The 22502-nt window shown below is 36.5% G+C and overlaps 1 protein-coding gene across 2 annotated transcripts in view; it reads left to right on the forward strand.

Annotated features, from left to right (window-relative positions):
• The window catches only part of PRKAR2A (protein kinase cAMP-dependent type II regulatory subunit alpha), a 68898-nt gene that overhangs the window by 13420 nt on the left and 32976 nt on the right, over window positions 1–22502 (forward strand). For both annotated transcript variants that reach the window (XM_037382869.1, XM_037382870.1), the window contains one exon: window positions 11789–11824. In XM_037382869.1, coding sequence (XP_037238766.1) covers window positions 11789–11824 — 36 coding nt within the window. The remainder of the gene's footprint in view (window positions 1–11788; window positions 11825–22502) is intronic.

The raw sequence follows: 22502 nt of genomic DNA on the forward strand, positions 1-22502 counted from the left end.
AGACTGTAAATAGCTCAGAGGCAAAAGAAAAAGCTTCTTAGGCTGCATCTCATCTGTAACTGCCCACGTTAGTTCTTCCTTTCTGTTCTAGTGCAAACTTGAGCAGATCAGCTGTGTATCACTGATGAAAAAGCCAAGACCAACCCTTTTTTCCTTTGCATTGAAGCAGATTGGACGTGCAGCTACAAATGGTGGTCATCAGTTAGCTTGTTGTATGCTCAGGTTTGGGACTGAAACCCTCCTCTGTCCTCTGATTCTTTTTTCCTTTATTGCCCTTCTACCATAATGTGTTTTGAAATGGTGATGGATGTACAAGTACAGGCTTGAGACTGATGATGTGTGTATGCCCTGAGCACAAACAATTGAGTCTTCCCCTTCTGTGTAATTTACTTATTTGTGTTGGAAGCTGTACTGAGGCTAAGCAGTATCCGTTAAGCCAATTAGTCTTATCAGGGAAGGGCACTAAGGTTAGAACGTTGGATCACAATGGCTTTCTGTTCTGTTGTTGTCTCTACATGTGTAATTTTTTTTGTGGTGACATATGTTAGATTTGTGTAAAAGTTTGTTATGATACTGTGGCGTATATGGTGGAAGATGTATATTTCCCTATGAAAATGTATATTTCATGAAAAGCAAGTGTATACAACATGTATATGTATTGCAGCATGTATATGATCAGTTTGGTGGTGTAACTACTAGTTGCTTGTCCTGGACAAAATCTTAAATTGTCTATGTATAGAAAAATGTATATATGTGTATATATGTTGCTGATCACTGTCCCATTTGTCAGAAACTTACAGAAGAGTACAAGGTGAAAATACATAGATGATTGTGAACATGTAGTTTTATGTTACCATGGTTTGGCAAGGATTTGAAGCAAATGATGATGCTGTTAACTCAGGGTCATTTGTTTCTAAAAAAAGGTAAGTAACTATATTGTTCATTCTAGAATATTTAGTCTGACATTTTAGGAACCTGTCTTAAATCACTGAGCACACCTGTTAATTGAATATATTTTTCTCCGGTGCTCTTATATGGTTAGCAATGCTTGAGTTTGTGATTTTTATAAATGCTTCAAGCTTCATTACACAACTTCAATTGCAATGAAGTCTGGTTTTCTTTGTCCTCTTATGCATAAGTTAAATTTGCGTAGATATTTATCATAATGAAAGACGTGAGTGTTCAGTTGTATCAATTTGTTGTCTCTGACAATTACGGGTGACTATAAACCATATTTTGCTTATAAGTGGTTTAAGGTGCTAGTAAACTGTATCAGGTATGGATGGCATTGTAGAACTGTTTCATGGTAGTAAATATTTGATTTTTCTCAAGATACCTTTTATGTCCTGATACCACGTTATTTAAAGACATTATCAGTCTCGGTAGGACCTTATACTAAGCCTGCCAAGCAGCTGCCAAGTGCAGATAGCCAACATTTACATTCAGTGTTGTGTGTTGGTAGCTGTGACATGATTCCAATTAAAAGCTTGGTCTGCACACTGCAGATGTCTTCTGAATATTAATGTGTACTACAGACAGAGCAGATGGAATCTCTCTAAAATACAATGCAGTGAATGTAAAATTAAGGTTGGCTTTCTGGTGGAAACTGAGAGGCAGTCAAAATTATTTTTTTCTTTGTTTTTCATTGCTAAACCACAAGAGTACCTGTGTATTGTCATATTTTTTTCTACATATAATAGGAAATAAACTCTTCATTATGCATCTAATTAAAAGTACAGCATTGTGCCTTATTGAAATTGTCTTAAATGACAAGCGTACCTAGAAAAATATTAGGAATGCATGCAACATTTGCTGTGTCTTAAAATATGCCTCTACCTAAAGGACAGCTATGAGGCAATAGATGATAATTGAAGTACAGGATTCTGTGAGTTATCTGAGGACTTTTTCATTGAGAAAGGCTGTATAAAAGTACATATAAGTGTGTGTGTGTTTAATTGGGATGTGAAGATGTTACGTGAGGAGTATTAGGAAAAAAGTTTGCCCTGGACAGGAAGGGTAGTATAAAACTGGGAAATGAAGTGTGACAAGAATATCAGTGGTGCACTGTAATGTAGCATGTTGCAAACGCAGAGTTAGCTGTCAGAAGACAGCAGCGGTCCAGCTTTTGAGAGTGTGTGGATTAATTACTTAAGTATTTACCATGCTTCTATGGCAGTCCCTGAGATACGGGGTAAAGCCTTGGCAGTAGGAATGTATTAGAAGCCTTGGAAATTACAGGGTAAGTGTAGTATTGAAACAGAAATTAGAAGGATTTCTGTGTGAGTGGGAACTGTAACATGTCTTTGCTGCTGCAGTTGTCTTCTCTCAGGCAGAATGCAGGTGTCTTGAGAAGGGAACGAATGGTTGGGTACCAGGGGAAGAGGTGATAGAAAGGCAATGGCAGGGGTGTGAAATACATAAATCCAGTCCATAGTTTAACTGGCTAGTGTTATTAACGTAGCTGACATGCTTGTCTCCCACCCTTTTCATACTTAATTTTACAATAGCTTATACCTGAGGCTGTGTAAACACTAAAGCCAGTGCCAGTGATAGCATTTTCCACTTCATCCATATTACTTTAATGAAGATTTTCCCCCAGATCTCCATTTGGATAATGTTTGGCTATTGTAGTTATATTGCCTGTCTAGTATTTCTCTCAGTTACTGGCCTATCTGTAAAGCAGAGGTTCCTGGTTTCTGCAGGGGTACTTAGCTAAGCAATATACGCATACATTCAGAGAAGTTGGCTGTGTGCTGTTCCCAAGGATAATACTCATGGGGTAAGAGTGTTTTTAAGATCTAGACCACTGATTTTAGTGAGACTGAGAGCAGAATTGTTGATGAGGTTTAGAAGAGGACAGCAGGGTCCGGGTACTGTCAGAGTGAGGCAGAGCTGCGTCTGGACCTCACTCGAGCTGCTTTTGCTGGTGTTGTCCCAGACCACAGGTATGGGTGCCATTTCCCTTAGGGAGGAGTGTGGGGAGGAGCCTTCAGTGGCTTGTTGCTCTCATTAAAGTTTTCATAATGTTTAATGCACAGTTGTTCAGGAGGAGTTGTTTAATTAGGCTTCTGGAAATGGAAAACAAGTAATCTTGGCTGATTTTAGTGGCAGGTCAGAAGTAGTGACTGAGACAATGTTCTTTGGGGCATGAGTTATGTATGACATACATGACTTATGTATCTTAAACTTAACAGTGGTGCTTTACTGTGATAGAATGCAAATTTAGTAATAGTGAAATGTATAAAAATGTCTCAGGTTTATGTTGGGTTTTTGTTTGTGGGGTTTTTTTTAGCTTTATTTACATTGCATCCACCTGTTTACAGTTCATTAATCTATGGAATGAGATTTATGCAAGAGATGCAGGTGGAAATAATAAAAATGAAGTAGCTTACTGGACATAGTTAAAGGACATTTTTCTTGTGACATTTAGAAATTATCTTCAGGACTTCCAAGTATGTTTGGTGAAACTCAGCTTTCCAAATAAACCAAGAGAGGTTTAAGTATTTTTAATTTGTGACATAGAGCAATGACTTTGCACCTTTTAACCAATCAAAGGATAAAAATCTGACCAAAAATCTTTAGGGTATGATGTTTTAAGGGAAATGAAGATGTGAAGTTATCTGTGTCCCAGAAATCAAAGCCATAGTAAAAACAGATGAAGTATGAAAGCATTGCTTTAAGAGAACTGTGCTTGTCTGAGTCAAATGTTGCTTTGAACAGCACTTTGGAAGTTTCTACCAATAATATTTCAGACAAAGTTTGTCTTCATTATGTTTCAAAGACTTTAAGCTCCCTGAAGTATTAATCCTCCTGCCTAATATATCTATGATTCCGTGAAATAGGGGTGAAGCTTGAAAACAGGACTGGTAAGATAGAAGGGAAGAGGCAGGAGACATGGAAGAGGCTGTCTTTCCTTTGCCACTGCACTTAGACATGAGGGTGGGTTGCTCATGTTTCTTACTGGCCTGGTGATTCCCTAGATAAAGTGCAACTGTGTTTTCCTGTATGAAGCATTTATTTTAAGGTAACTTGCCTGAGTAATTTCTCCTTGATGTGATGTTTCTTTTACTCTGTAGGCTTATACTCATCTTTGACCCTTTCAGGCTCTTTCCTTGTCAGAGAATCCCTGTGAAACTCGCTTCCAAATATGTTAAGGATCTTTACTTTTTACTATCTACTTAATGTTGGGTTTGTAAGTTAATTTCATTCTAGCTGTTAAAACTTTTGTGATGTTACTAATATGGCTCCTTTGCTATCCTATCTCTGAAATGCCTTCCCCTTTAAACTCGCTCCTAAAGCCCAAGCAAATTTCCCTTTTTCACTTACTGTGTCTTTCTTGCTTTCCTGTACCCCTGCAGTGTCTGGCCTCCTCTGACAATGCTTGGAAGATTTGTTACTTGCTTCTTAACTTTCCTAATTCTTTGCAGTATCCTTCCTTTCCTGTGCAGTGTATAATTTTGTCTTTCTAATCCTTGAAAAAATGCCCAAGTCTTTCATTTCAGTCCCTGACAATCTGCATTGTAGTATCAGCGTATGGCTATATCTTAAGTCATAAGATGTATCCTTTCAGCTGAGATTGTACCTTAGCACTGGAAATTTGTCTAACTTTGTGTCTGTAAAGCATGTGCATGCCTTATTGCTATCTCTTCATAACGCAGAGTACTCTCAAAAAATCAACACCAAAAAAAAAGTGCTGCTTTTAGCTAGTTTTCTGAGACTTGTCAGCAAGAAATAGGAGAGGGCTGTGTGGGGCATGCCATTGCAATGTCAGATAATGCAGAGTGCTGCTTGGTAGGTGTTCAGCCGTCTGTACTTAGGCTTCAGTCAAGCTGTATTAACTCCTGAATTCTGAGAGCAGGGTTCACTGCACAATGGGGTCATAGTCCTTTTTCGTGTTGAATTAATATCTGCTGAGAAACATAATCAAAATAGTACCATGCATAACTGCTCAAATTCAGCCATGAAATGAGAATATTGAAATAGTGATACATTTTTCTAAAATGTCTTAAAAAAATATATTCTTAACATCTTAGTCAAGAAGTGCTATTATAACCAGATTTCTTTGGGAGTCAAGTACAGATTTATCTTGAATTTATCAGCTGTTTAAAGTCTGTCCATTCCAGCGTGCATATTAGTTTTTCTTCTGTCTTAAAAAGCAAAAAAGAGCCAACCCAAAATAGCACAACAGCTTTAATAACTTAGTAAACCATCTTTTTTTAACTGGCATAGATGACTGCCTTGTTGACTCAACTTTTTCCTTCCGAAGTAGTTATTACGTTCTGTCAGAGGGGTTCTAAAAAACTCTGAAAGCAAGGAGCTGGGACTCTTTTAAGATGAAGCTTCCATACAGTGTTTTTTCTATTGGTGTCCATAATTTTTAAATCCAAATTAAAAAAGTCAATTAAATTAGAGACAAGGATGTGTTACTACTTTAAAAATTATTTTATTAGCTTTTGTTACTGATGAGAGCTACTTTTCAGTACTGGGAATGAAAAGATATGTGCCTTTCTTACCTCTCCTGCAGCAGAGAGGAAAAGTGTTTAATATTAATATAATTTTTGTTGTTGTTTTCCAGCTTAATAGATGTAAAAGTCGCTTACAGAAAAGTGTGCGTACCATACACAAACAATCCTGGACCATGGTTTCCATTTTTTGCCTTTTGTTTTTAAAAAAAGTTCCATGTTCCCTCTGTTCGTCCTCTGAAAAACTCGCTTCCTCCCTAGTGTTCCCTGACCTTTTGTCTTTCTCCAAATATCTGGCATGCTTCAGTTGACACCATCAGAATCTCTCCTGCCTGTCTCTCATGAGGTTCTGAGTTTCCATCCTCTTCTGGGGGTGTGGGGGAACAGAAGGAAAAAAAAACCATAAATAAGTGTACCTGTAAAACTCCTGCCCATTTCTGTCTGTTTTGTTTTCTGAAAGAGATGTGATGTATGTATGGACTGTTAGGTTCCAGATCTGCCTCTGAAAAAATTGTAGTAATTTGTAGCCCCACTCATGCTCCCTACCTTATCAAGCAGAGATGTAGAAAGGGTAAGGAATATGCCATTGTCCAGCAGGGGCATCCTGGAGGAAATTATGGATACATAGCTATTGTATTACTGACAGTCGCAGAGAACCCCATTATGTAATTATTTGCTGAAAAACAAATTCAGATGTTTGTTTATTCAAGTACTGCATATCTGATGATGAAAGTCTTGTTTCTTCTGTAGCATTACTTAATTGCTAGAAATTCTATAAAGTTGATACTTTTATCTTTACATTTTCTCACAATTGTGATGGTTTATATTCATGCAAGTCCGTTAACATCTTGGTGTGCAGAGAAACAGTTTGACAGCTGTAGTCTAGCACTTCCTTATCGTAACTTGATGTAACATTCCATAGAGACAGTCACGCCTCAGACTGATACTCCGCTCTGCTTCTGGTATTTCAGCTTTAATGGTTTATAGTGTCAACTCATGTGTTGTTTGGATAATCATAATTGACTTGTTAAATAAGAACAGTTTACATTCTGTTTGTCTTTTTGTCACTGTTCACATAGGATGATTTTTGTGCCGTGATTCAATGGGAAAGTATTCTGGAAATCACTGATTTCTGCTAATTTTATTTTAATAAAGGTGGTATTTTATGGCTATGCTCTTTGAATTTATGCAACCTACTATAAACTTTGCTCCACCTTTCATTAGGAAACCTTCAAAAATTGTTGATTAGCATTACGCGGAAGATCTGTGTTAAATTTTTGTGCGCACAATAATTTAACTTAGTCTGCTGCTATAATTGTATCCAGTGTCAGAAACAACCAGCATGTGGGGTTTTTTATTACCCCAGTTTTAGTTGGGAAGTGTTCATGGGTCTTAGTAAAAAGTGAAGTGCTTGTGGAGGAAGAAAAATGGTTTTCAAGGTATCCAGTACAGAGTAGTAACATTTAGTACTCTAATGTCATGCCTGGAATGCCAGTGCTTCATTTGTCCCTGAGTCTTTTTCCTGTGACCCTGAACTGATCTTATGAGTTTTATTTATCCTTTCTGTAAGAATTTAATGTTCTTGGTACATGTAAGAAAAGCATAGCAATAGCTGGGAGAATGATTGTTGCAATTTTTCTGTTCATTTCAAGCTTTAGCATCTTCTGTAACTGTACAATGCTTATGAGTAGTATAAAGAGATAACTTACACCATTATGCTGGTAGTATAACTTTAAAAATCTTGCTGGTGTTTTTTACCAGTCACTTTTCAGTACACTCACAAAAGGAGGAGTCCTGTGCACTGTAGGAAAAACATTCTTTTAGATCTGATTTGTAAAGTTGGAGAATGATTTTACTGTACCTTGTTTAGCTTAAATACTTTGTTTGCTTGGTTTTGAAAGCAGCAGGGGGAAAAGGTAATATGTGTCCTTTTTATATACTTTTTCACCTATGGGGCTGAGTCTTAACACCATAGTCAGAACTCCCTTGTAAGTTAAGCATGGTGAGCTAAGATCCAGCATCAGATGCTTCAAAGAAAATCTCAATGCCAAAGCAAACTGAAGAATATAGGAGAAATTACTGTTTTGTCACTTTTGGAAGGTATTTAAATAATAGTAATGATAATAAAAATCTGTATTTGAAGTTAGTGGTTCCCAGCATTATACCATACTGGTCTTTGTTTCTGAAATTTATATCCCTAATTTTTCAAGTGAGAAAACTAAATGGAATGGTGCCACTAACAAGTGGTAGTATAACTGCATGACAGTAGTGCTGTTTGATACAAGGTGCATTTGTGAATTTAACTAACAGAATGTACAATGTTGATTTATTTATGTAAATTATTAAAATCTTACTAAATAAATTGAATGACACAATTACTTTGAGGAAGAAGGGTTATGCAGTCTTTTATTAGCAAATATGTATGTAACTAATAACTGCAGAATTAGCTGATTGAAGGTAGTATAAAATGATTTTGAAATTGGGAAGTTGAGCAGCTTTATAGCATTGTTTCTTCTTTGAGTGTTTATGATATATGTGGCATTCATATATATATATGTGTGTGTGTATGTATACATGAATGAATGCCCACTAATTCTTTGGGGATTTTTTTGTTTTTTTTTTTTTCTTTTCTTTTTCCCTGGTGCAAGAGAAGGAGAACAATGAGTGAGGTTGAGTGATACTGACATGAAGTTGATAACTACTTTATTAAATAAGTATTTGATTTAACCTAGAGAATTGACTGGTTCTAGCAACTGCAGTTGTAAATAAAAAAGCATCCTTACAACCAGAAACCTGTAATCTTTTTCAATCTGAAGCTATTAAGTGTTCCTGTGTAGTGCTTCATTCAGTCTGTGCCTCAGGACAGTATGGAAGACAGCAACATGTTCAGCAGACATTTCTGATTTTTCTTGAACAGTGGAATAGGATTGCTGTCCTGAGTCAGTTCTGGCAAAACTGTGGAATGCACAACTTGATCTGCCTTTCCACTGCCGGTGTCACTTGCATTTGGCTGCCAGGGAGGAAACTGGGCTGTTTTGGTCTCTGCTGGTACAATGGTTTAATTTACAGCAGTGTTGTGTTTACCCAATTACTGGGTCTTGGCTCCCGTGAGCCAAGTAAAAGCAGGGACTGTGCCAAAGGTCCCTTTGACATTTTGAACTTGAATATTATTGCACCTGAGGTTTTGACATAATGGAGAGTTTGCAGTGCAATCATCTCGCAGCAAAATCTTTTAATCTTGTTATAGTTTCTGCAATTGATGTATAACTGGCCTCAGGCATTTATGCGGGAGGGAAATTCTAAATGTAGGTACAAAAAAATAAGGTTGTTTCCCGTTCCAAAGCAACAATTTCTTTTTATTGTTGAAGATATCAGGCCTACTGAGTAGTACCAGCTTGGTGTGCTGGAATCAGTGTGTTCTTGTTAACACTATAGGCAGAGGTGTGCTCTAATGGCAATGCTGGTGTAAGAGGTTCGTATTAGTTGCTTTTAATTAGATGCCCTTTAGTGTTCAGTCCAGGAAGTGGGCTGGGTTAACTGTAAATGTATTATTCCCTTCTGCCTTATTTAATTTTTTGGAATCTGTCCACAAACTAATCTAGGTGTGTGTGGGATGTTAAGGAGTTGCTCTCTTGGCAGTCCTTGATGCCAGGCTTTTCGCCATATACTTCTAATGACAAAACACAAGGATGTCACAGGAGTGGTGATATTGTCTGTGCAATACTGAAAATAGTCAGAAACAAAGAGCGCCTTTAATTGGTAAGGCAGAACAAAAGAAAATTCTTGTTTTCTCTAGTAGAACATGTCATATTTTATCTCTCTAGCATAAAAATAATCATCTTCTGACAATATACAAAAATGAACCTGAAATTTTATACGTGCTAAAACTGTCACTGATGTAAGAAAAGCAAACTATCATTTTAATCTTAAAAGCTTTGTGGAGGCAGAATAATAGTGCTCTCTTAACTGTCCTTAAAAGGTTATTTTTTTTCTCATTGACGCTGATTTGATGACACTGAACCTTGCTATGGAATAAAATAATCAAGATTCTAGAAGAAGCCATAGTCTTTGAAAAGTGGATTTTTTTCCCGTGGTTCCCAAAGCACATAGTTTCCCAAAAACATAGTTTTCTGTAATGTATTAGTTCTGTTCAAAGATGTTCTTAAATGAGTGAGAAATGGATGTAGTAGTTAAAAGGTGGAACAGAAAGTCTGTATGAGCAAGACAGCGTCCAAAATAATGTCTTTGCTTACTAAGTGTTGATTAAAAGTGTCTAAATCCATATATGAGACTAATGGAACAGTTAATTGAAATTGTTATGATTTAGATGAGGTGCTTTTACTGCAAACTTATCGAATTGTTTTGAATTTAGTATTTCTCTTGTTATAGATCACTTTGTAGTGGGAACTGAACTGATTTGGTTTGGTTCTCTTGTTCTTTAGTATCGTAGAACTGGTAGTTATTTGGCTGTGTCTCCAGATGAGTTTTCCTGTTTCTTAAGGTCCAAATTTGCTTGCCAACTTTGAATAATTACTCAGTTAAACTAGCTCAGTAAACCAGAGATAGAATGAATGTTGCAGGGCAAGTTAATGTCTAGAGCAGTGTTCTGTTGCCGCTGGGGGCCACAGGCAGGCCCACATGGAAAAATTAAGAACAGGGCAAAATATATGAATGTCTTAAGTTTTTGGGAAGTTGCATGAGTTTTTTTAATAAACCTGAATGGATCTCTGTTCCAAATGCCTGTCTCTCCTTAAGGTGATACAAACTTCTTGCATCCGTGGTGTCCTTTGACAAGTGAAGTGTATGTTGCCCTTGCCTGCAGGAAGGGTTGCTGCTGTAAAAAATTACTTAAAGGTTTGAAAACAAAGTTTCTTGAATTCTCAGATTTATCATTCAATTTTTAAATTTCTTCAAGCTTGATTTATGAAGCAATGTATCAATTTACTTTTATAAGATTATGCCATGTTATAGAAGTTTGTCTCAATCTAAGTTGTAAAATTCAAAATAATCTTGCTTTTAATCCTTACCTTCTTGTTAAGATAAGCATTGTCTCCTTGTTGATAGATCTGGCTGAAAATTCTGTGGAGTTAATGATTATTTTCCCCCCAACCTCTTCTTTCTTCTGATTTCCTTTATCATTACAAAAGAATATAAAATAATTTTGATCTTGTTTTTTCTGGTATTATTTTCAGCTATGTGTTTTAATATAGACACAGGGTGGTTGTAAATGCTCAAAAGAAGCTCAGTTCTCATGTATTTGCTAAGAAGGCATCATTCTTGGTATTCTGGTGGTGTTGAGATACTCAAGAGTTTCTAACTTCTAAGAAACGATGGAATCATTAAGATTTTGGTAGCATGTATTTAATAAATCTGGCTCTGTGGTGCAAGTGTTTTGGTGTGGTGTAAAGACTCATCTAATTCTTAAACATGTAAAGAATGGAATGGAAAGGTTGCTCGTATCAGGAAAAATACAGTTATTGGAGGGGAAGAGGAATGGGAAAGCATGAAGTATTTGGAATAAAATTTTTTAGTGATGGAGCATGGTGTTTTGGTTTTGTTCTGGGTGAAGTTTTATAAGTTGATTGTTTTTTATCTTGAGACTGAAGCAACTCACAAAGTCAGTAACTTGGTTACAGTGAAAGGGGGAAAGAATACTGTTTACTGAAGTTGACAATGTTGAAATGTGTGAGCGTAGTGAAAGTCACGAATTTAATTCTAAATTAGAGATAAAGATTAAATACCTTGTATACTGAACAGCGTGAACAAAGAAGCAATGAAACAATAGATCCTCTGTCTCAGAAATTTTCTATTTAAATGTGTGTCCTCATGGAAGAGAGCTTTGGTCAAGGATAGATGACTGGAGCACTGCCTGAGCAGTTACATGGCTTGTGTTTTGTAACAGTATAGAATACAGGGTCTAAAGTCGCATCAGCTTTTGACCCATGTTAAATAGGCTAACTTAGTGCTTAAATGTTTTGTAATAATTCTAAGTAAAGTGGGCTTGGAATTAATGATAGGTTAAGGTTGGGTAACCTCTGTAGAGGTATATATTTTTCAGAATGGAGTAAAAAAAAAAAACCAACCAAAAACCAAACCAAAACCTGCTTACCCTCCATCATAGCATATAATGGCCTTCTAGAATATCAAGTTTTAACTTTGAATAAACACTTATTGGCTGGCAGGTAAGTGGATGAAAGGTTTATATTGAAGCTTTTTTAAAGGAGATTTGTATGGGATTTGTGTAGTAAAAATATATCATGATTATTCAAGACTTTGAATTTGTAATAATAAATAACATTTGTAACTTTGATTTGTTTATTTTGCAGCTCCGGTTGTTAACCGATACAACAGAAGAGTATCAGGTAAGATTTTCTTTCAATAATTTAATGTTTCTGAAAAAGATTTTGAAATGTGTATTTGACTAAAGGAATTACATTAAAAATGACCTTTCTCTTCATCACTGTAGAAACCAATGGGAAACACAGAGTAGTTTAGAAAATTCTGTGGGTGACCACAGACTACTGAAGTAACTTCAGCAGTAGTCGTGATTCTATCCAGAAAAACTTCCTAGAACTTCTGTGCAACATAGTTATGGCAAAGGCTTGCTTTGCAGTGAATTGAAAAAGTGGCAGCTTCTTTCTGTGGAACGAATCTTCCATCTTGCTAGGAATTTAATCTCACGTTAGACTACAGAAATATGGGGGGAGGGGGGTCCCCTCTTGTCTTGTTTTAGCCCCTTGCTTGTGCAACTGATATTTAAAGTTGTGTCTATTCACTTGTTCTGGAGAACAAGTTTTTTGTTTCTTTTCTGTCTTAATCAATATGAAATGCTTTAATGAGTAGCTGTTATTCCAAACAAATTCTTTTTAAAGTTGTTTTTGAATGCTGTCGTGTGAACAAAATTTCATGTGAGAATGAGAAGATACTACAGTATTTTTCTCATTCGAGGTGCAGATTGCTTTACATGTCGCTTTCTTGCTTCACTTAACTAACATTAGCTGTTCTAGAAAGTCGTTACGGTTCTGATTTGAAAAATGCCAATGTTCAGTATTTTCTTTCTAGCTTTCAGTTCAAGTCTACAGTTTTTAGCTTGTGTATATAATCTGACATGTTCTTTGGTATGATGACTATGGTGGGGCATTGTTGATAATTATATATATGGCATATAAATGAGATAAATACATGTTTGACTTTATATACAAAATGTCCTTTTACCCATACAGTTGCTTGGGTATGATCAAGGGTATGACTGTATTTATGCCACTACATATACGTAATTGTGAGTATAAGGGTAACTTCATAACTCTTAAATTGACAGTGCTGGTAGTTTTGGTGTATTACAGGAGGAATTAAGGCAAGACAAAACGGTATCTTGAATGGAGTTTGATACTCTGATAGTAAATATTGGAAGTCATATATGGTAGAGTATCTTAATCTGGAGAGTCCCAAGACATTTTCATTTCCCTAATTAAACTAATCCATCCTGGAACCTGCTGATGAAGTAAAATCTTACAAATGAGAAGTGAATCCTTCTCAGATTTAAATTTAAATGAAGGCTAATTTATTCCTGAAGTTAAAAAGTTGAGCCTTAATCAGAGGATATTGTAATCTTTTTGAATCCTCATTACTGAAATGTAATATTGGTGCTCTCATAGTGCTGAGCTACTCTTAGTTAAAAAGCAGATTCCTTCAGTGAAGGGTCTAAAGGTTAATGTGAACAACTAAACAGCAAATGTAAAACTGAATTGTTAATTTATGCAATTAGACTAAGGAGGACTGTTTTGATGCTTAGTAACTCTGATGCTCCAAGAAGAGCTAGAATAATTCAGAGTACATGTTAGAATTCTTCTCACGGAGGCAAACATTAATAGAATACCTGCATTTTACTACTGTGTTAAATACTTTTCAGAATAATAATAAAAAAATAATCTCCACTTTCTGTACACTGTACAGGTGATGATCAGAGTGGGCTTTGTTAAAATGCAAAAGAGATGCAGACAGCATCCATGCATGTACAAGGAGACCCCATTTTACTCCTCTTGTCAGGAAAAGTACAGAAACCTGTTTTGGGGTGGGTGGGGAGTGGTTTGTTGGTTTGTTGGGTTTTGGGGATTTTTTTGCACTCCATACCTGCTGTGTCTGTCAAGAAATTACCCAAATAGGAACAAGTCTGGCAGGGTTCTCCTAAGTCATTAAACTCGGCCCCCTACTGTCATAGGCAACCACATTTTATAATCCTGTGCATAAAGTGAATGACAGATTTGTTGGTTTTGGTGCTCTGAATTTGATGTGATTTCCTTGTTAGACATGTTAGGCTTTAAGAATCTTTTCATTCTGTAATTTTTATAAGACTTCTTTTTCTGTATAAACCAACAAATAAAGAATCAACATTGCATTATGGATTACTCAGCATAGTATCTAAATGTATCTATTTCTAACTAATTAAGTAAAGCAGAACAAACCATGGAGAAGAAAAGCTTACACAATTATTATTTTTTTTAATTGCATTTAGTGTTTTGTTTTCTGACCTTCTATTCGGAAGAACTTTCTGCTAGTCCGTGTGGAGCCTTGTCAGTCCTACCAGCTATTGTTGTGTTTCCAGTGCAGCGTATGCTTATAAGAGGAGTAAAGAGCAGAGCTAAAATGTTTGCTGGTATCAAGATTTACATGCACAAAATTGTAGATTTACAGTATTCTAGAAGAACAAAATACGAGAAGATTTTAAAAACTGACATTGGACATGCTGAAGAAAGACTTAAAATTTGAGCGAGAGCTTTTCTTCTAAGCATTTGGCTGTCTAGGGAATTATTGTGTTGCTTTCATTGTTCAGTAGGTCAAGAATGGAAGTTAGGAAAAATATAATTCTAATTAAAGGAAAAGATGATAAAGTAATTGTCTGCATTATACATACAGTTTAGGACAGGCTAATAATTGTTCTGGTAGACAATTCAACTAGATATATGTTCTTGGTGACTAACAGTTGTTCATGACCCTCTTACCAGAGCAGTTACAGAATATCTTTTAAATTGCTTTATTAATGTTCTCAGTATTAAATTTGGAGCGTTTACTCCTGGTCAGTTATGATTAACTGCCTAAAGATAACAGGCTGGTGATGATTCCCTTGGTGCAGTAATGCAAATTCCAAGGATGCATAAACCCATAGAAAAAACCCTGTTATAATGATTAGTGGATTTTCATTTAGGTGTTTAGTTATGAAACATCTAAACCTGTGACTTTTAACTGTACTGGCAAACATTACTTTAATGATTCTAAATATTTAGCTGTCTTTTAAGACTTAGTCAAAATATAAGTTTTCTGACAAAGGGAAGGAAGTGCTAAGGAAGTTTATTTTTGCACTTTTTGAAAACTCTGAGCAAATTAGTTTACTTCTAGCTTCTGCAGTACCTCAGTAAAATACCTCAAGAAATTTGAATTTAAGGAAACAGCTTGACAAATGGTAATCTATTAGAAAGGTCAAGCTGACCCTGTACATTATGTTGTTTAGATTTTTTTGGCAAAAATAAGAATGAATTTTATTTCTGCATTTCTCAAATCATTGACCAAAAGTGATGATACTGCTTTCATATCCCATAAGTGATAGTAGCACATTCTCACATGTTACTTCTCTCTCACCCTGCAGTACTGAGAATGTGGGGATTCAATCTGCTCACTTTTGCTACCCATTTCTGCAACATTTGCTACTTGCTCATCTCCTAGGTTGATGTGTTCCCTGAGGCGCAGGGATAATGTTCGCTTGCTTGCTTGCCATTAAGCTCTTCCCAACAGTTTGACAGCTATGAAGGCTCTGCAGGAATCCCATTTGCTTTTTGACCAGAGAAGCATGGCTTTGTGTGCTGGTCACAGATTCAGCCAGCAAAGCAGGAGTCCGTGGGTGGGAGAGTGAGAAACTCCATTGACTGTGCAGCAGGGTCATCCTGGAGAAGGGGGACTTGTCTAATCATGTTCATGGAATTATTTATAGACGTGCAGAGTGGCGGAGTAGTGTTCTCATTAACAGAAAGAGCCTTTTCCAGGAAATGCTAGGAGGGAGAAAGAGAAATGAGAGCTTGATGTTCCCCTAGAAATTTATCTAATGAGTAGATTGTGTGTAGCATGTCTGGCGATGTAAAATGTTGAGGTTCCACGGCATGTGCACAAACCCCAAGCATTGTGTCAGTAAGTTCTAATTTGTATATAAGCTGGTGGCTAACTTGATTAAAATAATGCTCTGTTTGCAAAATCATAAGCTATCCTTATGTAGAAACTAAAAAGAAAAAAAAAATCAAACCCAACCCACTAAGTTTAAAATCTCCTTAGCTATAGGATGCCACAGACTGTGATGCCATGGGCAATTTCAGTGCTAATTACCCAGTGAAACAGTCTCCTTGCTGCTGCTTTAAGTGAATTGGCAATGTCTGAGCCTTCTGCTAGATAACTCATGTTACATGGCTTGCTGACTGCCTTGGTCTGCCCAGGCTTGGTTTGGATGGCCTGAAAACCATACAGATTCCTTCCTCCCAAGAGCTGGACTGTGCTGAAATTCATACTTGCTTGATTACATTTCTTGATCTTCCTCCAGGCACAGGGGCTCCTGACAAGCTTTTTGTTAGTCACTTCCTTTTCTGTAGTGAAAGAGACTGCAGAGAATGCCAGAATCTCAGCCCTTGGTTAGTGACTAAAGGGTGCAGGCAGGTGGGAGAAATCACAAGGAATAATATCAAAGCTATTTCAAAACTAGAGGGAAGTCAGCATTGATATTTGTCCCACTCTAACAACTGATACATAACACTGAAGAGAATTCTGCTCCTGGCAATATATGAATGAAAGTTAATTGTGGTTTTGGAACGAAGTGTGTGACGCCTACTACAGTCTCACTTGAGCATAGTTTCTCCTGTTTTAGTTTTAGCATGTTTCAGAAAAGTAAAGTTTTTTGCTAGATTTCTGTATTGCCATTTCTAGACACCTTTGATTCATTCCACAGAACACCCACTCTCCAGCAGACTTGCTGACTTCTTCATGGGATAGAAAAAAAATCTGGCAAAATGTGACACCCATACCATACATGTGTGACAGAATGTTTTCATCCGTTTTCTCCTATTATTTCTGTTTATCTGAGTGAGCTGGTGTAATTTTCTCTCTCGCATATGCCTGTACTCCCTCTTTAATCTTCTTTTGGCCTCTGTGGGATTGGAATGAGATTAGTTTTCACATTCAACTATATAAGCAGAATAATTGAATTATTTAATCTAGGGAAGCAATATATGGTAGTTATTTCCCTAATATTTTTATACCAGCAAAGAAACATGATTCAGGATTTGTGACTAGTTTCACTTTAGTATAAAAAGTAATCAAATGAACAAGAGTTGCTTCAGTTAGTCCCTTTGGTCGGGCAGCTTTCAGCAGGGACTTGGTGAGAACGATCAAATCTGCTGTCCCTGGAATCGGGTGTGAAGTCCTCTCCTAAGATACGATTGCTGAATAAATGGTTTTTTGTTTTTTGTATATCTGTAGAGGATAATTTTGTTTGAATGTTACTGAATCCTGTTTTCCCATCTATAGTGAACATTAATATTGGGTTTGGAATTGGTATTGTTGATGTTTCTCATTTCTCTAGCAATCTGATATGACAGTGTGGTTTGGTGGGGGTTTTTTTCTTTCATCTTCATGTAACACTTTAACATGCTATCTTTAGAGGGTGTAGGTATAGAATTTTGTATTTGAATGTGTAAATCGGTGTTCCTTGACAGTTTCTGGCTTTTTCTTTCCTCATAAGATAAACTTCCTTAAGAGGCCTGTATGACCATTGGTTCTTCAAACTCACTGGTTCTACTTTTTGACAGTGGGGGACTCTTTGCCTTGAACTCTTCATTCTTCTGGCTCCTACCAAAGATGAGCAGTCATATCATAAAGTAGATGTGTGGTTAAAATCCAATATCTCTCTGGGCTTTCTAGTGAGATGCAGCATTTTCTTCACAACATGGCAAGTTGAGATGTCAGGATATGATATTACACATGGTAAAATCGTTTTAGTAGCTGTTAGCTTTTCAAAATTACAGTTATAAAAAAATAATTTTCTAAGAAAGCTTTTATGTTGTTGCCACGCAGCATGTTAGTATTTACAAAAATACCATTTTGTGATCATGTTAAATTACAATATCTGAATAGTAGCAAAAAAGCAAGAAGCAAGACTGACTTTGGGAGCTTGTTTTGAGTATTTTCTCTTGCAGAATACTATCTACTACTTCAGTGATAAAATCTCATCAGTTCAAATCATCAAGGGGGGGAAGACTGAGTGACATTCTCCATGCCGTTCTTTTTGCTTTCTACCTACCAGACTATCTGATTATCAGAGGATGGCTTGAAAATCATGATCTGGTTTCTTCTCTTGCAGCTACTTAATGAGTTTCTGTATTGATTATTCACCATCTTACAAAACTTGATGGCATAATAACTTCTGCTGAAAGGTTTTCAGGCAGATGATAAATTGTAAGAGACTTTTGAGTTAAAAAATTCACATTTTTACGAATGGCAGCTTCTATAATTTTTTTGCTAGCCCTAAGGGTTGCAAAACTGTTATCATAACTAGAGTGAAAATAATTCATTTTGAAAAATGTTGATATGAGCAAAAGCCAAGTGTGTGGGATGACAAATGAAAGTGGTGATAAATTGTGTGGGTGTCCTCCTGTAGGAAAGTGCCTGAATCATTATTCGTTAAAAAAATAAAGCTTGTTTTCTCTGTTTGCAATATTGGGACTTATTTATAAATTCTTGGCATGTAATTGGCATTCAGTGAATAACGAAAAGCTTATTTTTGGAAATTAACAGTTGAGACTTCACAATTACTTGGATTTCACACTATGGTGAATACTTCTGCTTGTAATTTTGCTAGATGTTTTTATGATATAAAGAAATAAAACACTCAAACATCTTTGTCTAAAAGTTAAGTCACTGCAATACCTGGTCAGATGAAATCTGATCCAGTCTACTCAGTGCAAGTGTAAGTGTAAGTAAGAAGTGCTACAGTAGAGTAGAATTCATCCAGTTTTCCTCTTTTTTTTTTTAATATTATTTATTCTTTCTAAACAATTGTTCATACTTACAGTGATACATAATGATTAGTAATTGTTCATCTGGAGTCAAATATTTTAACTTAAATTAGTCCTTATTAATTGGGAGAATAAGGTACAGCTATGCATATTTATTATGCAATTAATGCAGTAAGGACCGATTTTTCAGAAGTATTCAGGTGGCAGAAGGTGCAGGTGATTACTTTTCATTAATTCTTTTACATTAAATCTCTTTTAAAAGCCTATGTAAATGCTAGGCCATATCTTTAGATAAATAAACACTTTTGACAATATCAGCCTTCAGATGATTTTTAAAATAAAATGTCATTCTGTCAGTTTTTGATGGGTTGGAATTTAATTTTCTTTTTTTAAGGTGAGATGGAAAAGAGGAGAATTGCCTTTTTTTCCCCTTTTGTTGTGAACCCCAGCTGTTTTTTGACATGTGAATTAAAGCCCAAATGAAAATATTACTGCATGGTTTGCTGTGCACAAGAAACTGAAAGCAAATACACTAGAGGAAATCTCAATGCATGTCATGATACAGGCTAAAGAGGCAGTTTTTTGCTTAGTGCAAAAAATGGTGCTGTGATATGTGTGTGTGTATATATATCTATATCTGTGGAGTGACCTCGGGAGCTAAATGTGCTTTTCATTTTTCTTGTGACTACATAAGGCAGCACTTTCTCCCTTGTTTAATATAAAATTTTAGAAAAAGTCTTAGATGTTATGCTCTTATACTGGTTAATAAACTCATGGCAAGTTTAGGTTGCTGTAACTTCAGATTAAATATGAAATTGATTGGATAGTTAATGTAGAACAGAAAAGTTTAAACATACTTGATTTAAATATGACAGGATATCCCATGTATTTTCAGAAACTTTACTGTCATTTTTAACACCAGAACACCTTCATGAGACACTGTGTACTCCAAATAATGCAAAGCTTTAATCAGCATGCTTAAAAACTAGCTACAGGGAATATAATGGCTTTAAAGCAAACTCAGCTGGGAGTTGCTGTGAGCACTTTTATAGTGCTCTCATTTAGAGAGACTTAAATCAGGGCTTGAGTTTGGGACATGGCTTGTGCGTGGGTACTAGGCTGCCTGGAGCACTTAACTGATTTGGATTAGCGTGTCTGAATGTGTGTTTTTCCCATGTCTCCAAAATTTGGGATAGGAACAAGTCTGATCTTTGTAAACCCACTAACCTTCTGTGAGAAACACAGAACGAAGTGGTTAGAAATAAAGCACACAAGTTCTAACTGACGACGTTCTGGCTGATATTAGTGTATTTCTTCCAAATGTGTATTTCCTCTAAATGAAATCCATTTGTTCAATGAGCCACTGAAGTTAAGAGTTGACTCATCCTGAAGATGAGTTCCATCAAGTCAAATAGTTACACCTTCCCCCTTAATAGCAATCACCAGGGCATCTGAGTTGCTCAGTAGCTGCACAGACATGGGGGTAGTTAGCTGCTGGGTTTTCCTTCAAGGAATTTGACAGTCTGTTTCCGTTTCCCTGGCTTTGCCTGCATGTCAGGGCAGCATGCGGTCCTTTCAAAGCACAGGGACCTGGGGGCTGGCTCATCATTGCTCTGCACACAATCCTTTTGTGTCAAAGCCATGCTAGTTCTGTATTGTTCCTTGTCACTACAGGTAAATAGGTATTACCTGTTCCATTGGGGGGTGGGTAATGTGATTTTTAATCTTCTTGGACATTCTGTAGAAATCTTTAAAAATCATATCTGAGTTGTTGGACCATTAATTTCAGAAATGCCTTCTAAGACTTTGACATCCTTCAATTCTCTGTCACGACAGATGTCAGAAAGATGTGTGTAACATAATTGCTAAATACCTGCTCTGCTTTAACACAGAACTGCTTCAGTGCATTTTTCCCAAGATGCTGGTGGTTCTTTTAAAATATTACGTGCCTTACTGCAGGATTAGCATTCACATATTAAAATTGCAAGTGTAAAAACCAAAAATGCATTGGTCTGGAATCTGAAAGATAATTTCTTATTTCTAGACTGGAAAAACACTTTTTCTGTTTTATTCCTCAGCTGGCTTCTCTCTATCTACTGTTTGCAACTAAAAGCCTGTAAGATTTTTTTTAAAGGTATATATTTGAGGCGTTTCATGAAACTTGTGGTGTTTTGATGTAAACTGAATGTAAAATGAACATTCTTCATCCTGTTTTAAACCAAGATAAAGTTTCACTGCGTTTATCAGGCACATAAACATTATTGGTGCTTAATTTCTGGTTTTATCTGCCTTGCTTACGTACCCATTTAAAATGTGGCAAGATTTGTGTGATGGGCTAAAACAGAAGATCATTAAAGCAGAAGGCTTGCTTCTGCAATTGTGAATCTGGGTGCTCTGAAATAGTAGTAGCATCATGTTTTCCAGGAGACCTTTTTTATGGATGACTATCTCATCGGTAAGGCTCTCTTAGAAGCCTTGAACAAGGTCAGCAGCATGTTTATTCATTTCAGTCTTCTGGTTTCTTAACTTGCAAGAATAAAGCTTGCTTCATTTGAGTTTCTCAGGCTGCACCACAGGGAAGAATAATATCTAAATCTAAAATACCCTGTTGCCATTTTAAGACTTTTGTTTAAGTGTCGTAAAGGGAGTTGGAAACAGAAGTAGCAAACTGTAAATTACTGTTTCAGGTTGAAAGGGCAGTATTTTGGGTTTGGTTGTTACCTTGTCAGGGCTGCGAACTCCTTTGATCTGCCACATGGAAAGCTTTCTTATTTTTAATTAGTGCTCCAGCATGATGGAAATCTTGTTGTTGTTTTTATTTTTCATGCAGACTCACCTTTTACTGCAAGGTCCAGAGCACACTAGTGTCTGATGGGATCCTGGGCTCTACTGTTATGAATAGAGACATGGAAGCTACAAGTGCAGGAGCCCTAGTTGTGACTGACTTGTCTGTTGGCTTCTCCAGCTGTACAAGAGAGATACTATTTGCAGAGTGCTATATTTTATCTACAGAGTGCTTTCATGATAAGTCCGCTGTGAATTATAGCATTGCAAATTATCAAAAATTTCAGTCTAAGAATTACCTAGTATTATTGGAATGTATGCACAAATGTGTATTTTTGCCGGTGTTTTATTCTGTGAAACAAAGTAGCCTCATGACTATATTATTCTCTAGCACCTGGCTTCTGTGAGGTGGGAAGATAAGACCCTTTAACCACTTGTGAGCTCATAAAATGGAAGGATAATCTAAAGCACTTTGCATAACTCATACATAAAAGGATTAAGTAAAAGTTGTGCTTCTATATAATGAAACAGGTGACTACATAAATCAAATACAATTATAAACAGCTGTGGGTTTAATTAAAAAGGGAAGAAAGGCAAATTTCATGTTCATCTGGTTGTATCAAAGCAGTAGGAGAGAAGCTGAAGAGAGTTCTGTCCTCAGCCCTGCATTGGTGCAAGGTTTTTTTTTTTAATTGCTCCTGCATAGGAGGAGGATTTAAATGAAGATATACAGGCCGAGGGTTGTCTTCTGAATTTTCCTTGCAGTTCAGTAGGATGCCTTCTCCCCCCTAACTTGCCTCTTTCTTTGACAGGAAATGTTTTTCCATAATAGATCCCAGCAGCGGGTTCTCAGGCATGCTGAGTTGAGGAGCCTTTGGTCTGCTACTTGCCTATTGCTACATGCCCCTGCGATGGGTGGGATGGCCTGCCAGTTCCCTTGGGGTGGTTTTCAGACTCTGTGCTGTATGTTGCAGGAGTTAAAACAAAACAGAAACCCAAATCCTGAACAAAGCCTACCTAGAAATAATAACGAAGTAGGAATGCATTGTATTGTAAGTTAAAAATGCTTTAAGTTTGTCTTTACTGCTTCAACTAGATTTTATTGTTTGCACATAATGCTTTCATTATATGTACGAGAAGATATAAATCTAAAAGAGACTGTGATTATTTACTTTCCATTTATTATTCTAGGGTTTTCATCATGAAAGTT

This window comes from Falco rusticolus, chromosome 4 (assembly GCF_015220075.1).
Source record: "Falco rusticolus isolate bFalRus1 chromosome 4, bFalRus1.pri, whole genome shotgun sequence".
Classification (NCBI taxonomy): domain Eukaryota; kingdom Metazoa; phylum Chordata; class Aves; order Falconiformes; family Falconidae; genus Falco; species Falco rusticolus.